This window comes from Solanum tuberosum, unplaced genomic scaffold (genome assembly GCF_000226075.1).
Source record: "Solanum tuberosum cultivar DM 1-3 516 R44 unplaced genomic scaffold, SolTub_3.0 scf00788, whole genome shotgun sequence".
In the NCBI taxonomy this organism is placed as follows: domain Eukaryota; kingdom Viridiplantae; phylum Streptophyta; class Magnoliopsida; order Solanales; family Solanaceae; genus Solanum; species Solanum tuberosum.
In genome coordinates, this window is record NW_006239693.1 from 59,159 (window position 1) to 64,995 (window position 5,837).

At 36.9% G+C, this 5,837-nt stretch overlaps 1 protein-coding gene and 1 long non-coding RNA gene across 2 annotated transcripts; both read left to right on the forward strand.

Moving 5' to 3' along the window:
• Positions 1 to 240: 240 nt before the first annotated feature.
• LOC102586484 (uncharacterized) lies at positions 241 to 5,632 on the forward strand. Its single transcript, XR_001472482.1, has 2 exons — positions 241 to 648; positions 3,931 to 5,632. It is a non-coding gene; the product is annotated as an uncharacterized lncRNA (long non-coding RNA).
• LOC102586153 (pentatricopeptide repeat-containing protein At5g50390, chloroplastic) lies at positions 643 to 3,025 on the forward strand. The gene has a single exon (XM_006367372.2). It carries the CDS (start codon positions 767 to 769, stop codon positions 2,867 to 2,869), a length of 2,103 nt encoding a protein of 700 aa, XP_006367434.1. The 5' UTR covers positions 643 to 766; the 3' UTR covers positions 2,870 to 3,025.
• Positions 5,633 to 5,837: the final 205 nt, after the last annotated feature.

Sequence of the window (5,837 nt, forward strand, 5' to 3'; positions counted from 1 at the left end):
GGATGGGGGGTTGTTGTTCATCTACATTTATCTCAATGAATCGTTGCAATTGATGTTCGATCCCGAAGAGAAGGAAAAGATCTTCAGAAATGTCAAATCTTTGATGATTTCATCATCTATGATTAAGTTGCAAAAACTTTTCAATAGTTATCCTGCATCTAAACCAAATTCTTTCTAGTTAAATTATCTTTTTTTAGTTACTCTGAAACAATTAGAAAATTCTCTAGAAGAAATACGGGGTTCTGCTTCTAGAGGCGAGATGCCACTTTTTTGTGAAATTTTCTCTATACCCTTTTCTTGAAATGGGCTAATATGGTAATGAGCCCAATCACTAAGCCCAAAGTTTGAAAAAGCATAGAGAGGTTACGATATTTCCTTCATCTCTTACCAACTATCAACTACCCAAGTCCAACGTCCCAAAGGCGAAAAAGAAAAACAAATATAAACAAAAGCGGCGGATTTCCCGAAGCTGCCAATATCGATTTCCCTCTTTGAAAAACAATATCGAAAACAACCAATTTACCTTCTCAAAAACACTTGTAAGGTTTCTGTTTCATTCCAACATTCTTGCGGAATTGGTTGAGGAGATCAGCAAATTCACCATTATCACTAGCACTGAACTGAACTGACGGAAAGTTTTCATGCAAGGTATGGTTGATTGATGCTCAATTTCTCCAAATTTGATTCAAGAATTGGAGGTAACTGTATCTCTAATTGATTTTTTAAAACACCCTTTATCGGCTTTTGGTGTTCTATAATCTTGAACATGGACATATCATTGCCGCTGGATCAGTTACGGAACAGTTGTAGGTATGCGGCTTTCTTGACAGACCCTCATGTTCTGCAGGAAAGACTTGTCCTTTCTGGGAATTGCTCCTTATTCAGCAAGAAAAGGTATAGAAATGTGTTTTCTCAGATTAGAGCTTCTCTTTCTGAACATGGGTTTATAAAGCCAAGACCCATGATGAAACCTTCCAAGAGGGAGGAAAATTTATGTGAAGAAACCATTTCAAAAGTAAACCAAATTGGGGATCCAGGTTCAGGGATTAGTGCTCAAATAGAGAAGCTAGTTTTTCATAAGAGGTATCATGAGGCTCTTGATTTTTTTGAGCTGTTAGAGTGTGAAGGTGATTGTCAGTTAGATAGTAGCACGTATGATGCTTTGATAACTGCCTGTATTGGGTTAAGGTCGATTAGAGGGGTTAAGCGGGTGCATAATCATATGGTTAGTTCTGGATTGGTATTAGACCAGTATTTATGGAACAGGGTTTTGTCTATGCATGTCAAATGTAAGATGATGTTAGATGCACGTAGCATATTTGATGATATGCCTGAGAGGAACTCGATTTCTTGGAATACAATGGTTGGAGGGCTAGTTGATTTGGGGGATTATTTGGAGGCGTTTAGATTGTTTTTTATGATGTGGGAAGAGAATTCTGCTGCTGATCCTCGGATATTTGCGACGATGATTCGAGCATGTTCTGGATTAGAGGTTATTTCTTTGGGACAGCAATTGCATTCTTGTGCTTTGAAAATGGGGGAAGGTGACAATCGTTTTATATCTTGTGCTTTAATTGATATGTATAGCAAGTGCGGTAGCATAGAGGATGCTCAGTTTGTTTTTGATAATATGCCAGAGAAGACCACAGTAGGATGGAATACGATTATTGCTGGTTACGCTCTCCATGGCTATAGTGAGGAGGCTTTATGTTTGTACTATGAGATGCGAGATGCTGGTGTCAAAATGGATCACTTCACATTTTCAATCATTATTAGAGTTTGCACGAGATTAGCTTCACTGGAGCATGCTAAACAAGCTCATGCTGGGCTAGTTCGACATGGATTTGGATTAGATATTGTTGCCAATACAGCATTAGTGGATTTCTATATCAAATGGGGGAGGATAGAAGATGCTCGTAATGTTTTTGAGGGGATGCCCCAAAAGAATGTTATTTCTTGGAATGCCTTAATTGGTGGATATGGTAATCATGGCCGAGGGATTGAGGCTGTTGAACTATTTGAGCGTATGGTTCACGAAGGAATGATGCCCAATCATGTTACTTTTTTGGCTGTTTTATCTGCATGTCGCTATTCAGGTTTATCAGATTATGGGTGGGAAATATTTGAATCAATGAGTAGAGATTACAAGGTGAAGCCTAGAGCAATGCACTATGCATGTATGATTGAATTGTTGGGTAGAGAAGGGCTTTTAGATGAAGCTTTTGCGTTAATCAGGGATGCTCCTTTTAGGCCTACTATAAATATGTGGGCAGCCTTACTGACAGCCTGTAGAGTCCACAAGAATTTTGAGCTAGGAAAATTTGCAGCTGAGAAACTTTATGGAATGGAACCAGAAAAACTCAGCAACTATGTGATGCTTTTGAATATCTATAACAGCTCAGGCAAGCAAGATGAAGCTGCTGCAGTTGTTCAAACATTGAAGAGAAAAGGACTCAGAATAAAGCCTGCATGCACATGGATAGAAATAAAGAAGCAACCACATGTTTTCCTGTCTGGAGATAAGTGCCATGTGCAAACCAAGGAGATATATGAAAAAGTGGACGAGCTTATGCTGGAGATCTCTAAGTATGGCTATGTTACGGGGGGGAAAACCTTACTACCCGACGTAGATGAACAGGAACAAAAATCACCACATTATCACAGTGAAAAGTTGGCAATATCTTTTGGGCTCATAAGCACGTCTAGTTCAACCTCACTGCAACTTGTTCAGAGTCATAGGATTTGCAACAATTGCCACAATGCAATTAAGTTGATAGCCATGATTACTAAACGAGAAATTGTTATTAGGGATGCCAGCAGGTTTCATCGATTCAAGAACGGCACTTGTTCTTGCGGTGACTACTGGTGATTGAGTTTTAACCTACATGTGAACCATACTTTTGTATGTAATTCAATTATTTTACTGATTCTTCTTTGTTGTTATGAGTATTTCAAAATCATATGGATATAACTATTGTTCTCTTTGGAGATCAATACAATTTTTTATAATAAGATCTTTCCTGAAGACTTGCTTATTCTACCCGTAATTTTTATCTCAGACAAATTGGTTTCACCATTAAGCCCAGAAACTGTGTGCATATGTGTAATCTCTGCATCGTTATCAGCTGATGCAAGTTTCCTTTTCTCCTGAAGAAAATTATTATGGATGCCCACATTCAAACTTCAAAGCTTCATCTGAATTACTGTTTTTTTCTTCTTTGATTTCTTTTTGGTGCTAGGGATATAAAAATGTTTGTGATGCAGTGTCCATAAAGATATTTCAATGTGAACAAGAACTTAATTGTGGTTCCTTTTGAAGAACACATTATGAGTTTTAATTAAATATTCTACTCTCTTTTTTCTGTAAAAAAAGAAAAGAAAAGAGCAAATATTGCTGTTTCTTATCTTTTTTTATCGAACTATATTTTTGATAAATTTGTTCTTATGAAGTATTTTATCCTGAGATTTCTTCTGTCAAGATATACTAATAAGATAATGAAGTAGAATCATATTATTGCATTTGAGTTGGATAAGAAGTTCAAGAGATTTGATCTCATGCTTAAAATGATACTAGTTCATAGCTTCATATTAGTTTAAACTTACTGGCAAAGAAAATTCGCCGCTTGAGAATGGGTTAAGATAGTCAGGTTCACTAAAAATGTAGGTGAAGGTGAATAGTACTTATGTTTAAACAGAGTTCAAATCAGGTACATCATATCTTCTACTTTTACTGATAAAATAAAGATATTCTGGTGCTAGAGATCTGCATAGGATATCTATGATTTTGAAAGGACTAGTGGAAGTGAAATTCATTAGGCATCTTCCTCGTAGTTCAAAACTATCAGAAACTCATGTCTCCTTTTCTGATAAACTTTTCACGATATTCACCGTCCTCTAGACCTGATAAGCTATTGATTCATGTAAGCACAGGGTGAACATGAAACTGATCAAGTGGCAACAGAAACTTAGGAAGCTCCAAGGCATATTGGGAGAAAAGGTAAACTTTTTTACTTGAAAGCATTGGGCACGATTCGCCACATTGATCTGTTTCTTTCCTTTTCTCCTTTCTTTGACAGCTTGATCTGTTTTCTGTCATCCAGCAACCTGTGTGACTGACATGATTGATTGCAAGAGGCACTACTTTAGCTCTGTATTATGCTAGTTATTAACCTATCTTATGTTGCTGTATCATTTGCTTTGAAAATATACCTGTCTAGTTTGTTTCAGAAGGAAGAGCTAAGCAACAGACCATGGTGGGGCAGGTGGGCAGTAGATACCTGTTAGAATAACTGTTTGCTGAGTAGGCTCTTCAGATCAATTTTCTTGACTCAGGGAAGGCACTTATTTGGTGGTCCTATCAGTTTCATCCATCTTTTTGTGTCAGATAGCCATTTTTACTTGCCAATTGAGGTCATCAAGTTACTTGTAGTCATATTCCTCATTATCAAATTCTTTAATCCCTAAACATGTAGATTACACAAGGAATTGATACAGGACATCTCAAAAGCCTTTTTTTCTCTTGGCTACTATTAGGCTTTTAAATAAATAAGAATTACAATCAATGCTTGTGCAAATGATCGCTGCAACTGAGGAAGGCTCTCTTTCTTAAGCATTGAAAGCTATGGATAGAATTATCTGGTTTCCTCTTCTATTTATATTTTAGTCCATTTTTTTAACTTATTATGAGATGGAAGAATATTGCACACAGTGGTGGAGCTAGCTTGGAGAAGTTAAAACAAGTTTTTTTGGTTATACTATCCAAATAGTGTTGGAACAAGATTTTTGGTTATATAGAAGCTGTTGAAATTTTGAATTCCCTTGACATGAGAAAAATTCTAGCAAGGGACAAAGAGGTTCAAAAATTGCTTTAGCTCACATGTTCAAATCCCAAATTTAACTTTATTGAATCCCGTTGTATTAAATCCTGGTCTAGCCACTGATTCCATGGGCATTCTCTCTTTTATTCAATGATATGCATGCTTGCATGCCTTCCTTACATTGTTTCCTCCTGACGAAGTTATTCTTTCACTGCAGAATTGGTGATAGAAATATCTGTGGTGATTCCCTTGTGTCTTTATGGAATTTATGGTGGAACGTTGTTTTGAATAGACATACTATATGTTGTGTGCTACATTTCGTATTAGAATTTGAAATATTATGCAAGTGTGATGTTTGTAGTTAAAGAACTATTATTTCTGGGTGCACATGGTACTTTTGGCATGTGCATATTTTGAGAAATTGAAAACATATCTTGCAGGTTTGAACGATAGAAATAATGAAGGTTCTGGTTCTCGTCACACATAGGTGGTGCAGATTGTGTTTGAGGTACCTAATATCAAGGATGTGGAGAGAGTAATACTGAAAATGCTATACTCATGATTATTGGATTCAGAGAACTATTACTGTTATCCTAGGAATTTCAACACTTGGCTCATTGATGAGTTGAAATCGTTTCCAACAGCGCTAGCGAGTGGTCTTATGGTGGGTTCTGCGGTTCAACTAAACCTATTGTCTTCGGCTAGAATGATGTATATACATGGAGAATGAAAAATTTAAATGTATATATATAATAAGATTACACTCACCGTGAATCCACTAATTCTTGATCTTGTATTGGATTCGCCTTGGTTTCCCTCGTGTGGAATTGTATGGGGAAGATTGTTGGCTAGTCAAGAACACTCACATCCAAAAGATGAGGATACGCAGACAAATGTGTGGCATACTAGGAGAGATATAATTAAGAATGAAGTTATACAGGATAAGATGAGTGACCTCTGTGGTGGACAAGATGAGCAAGCGAGACTGAGATGGTTCCAACATGTGAAGAGAAGGTGCAC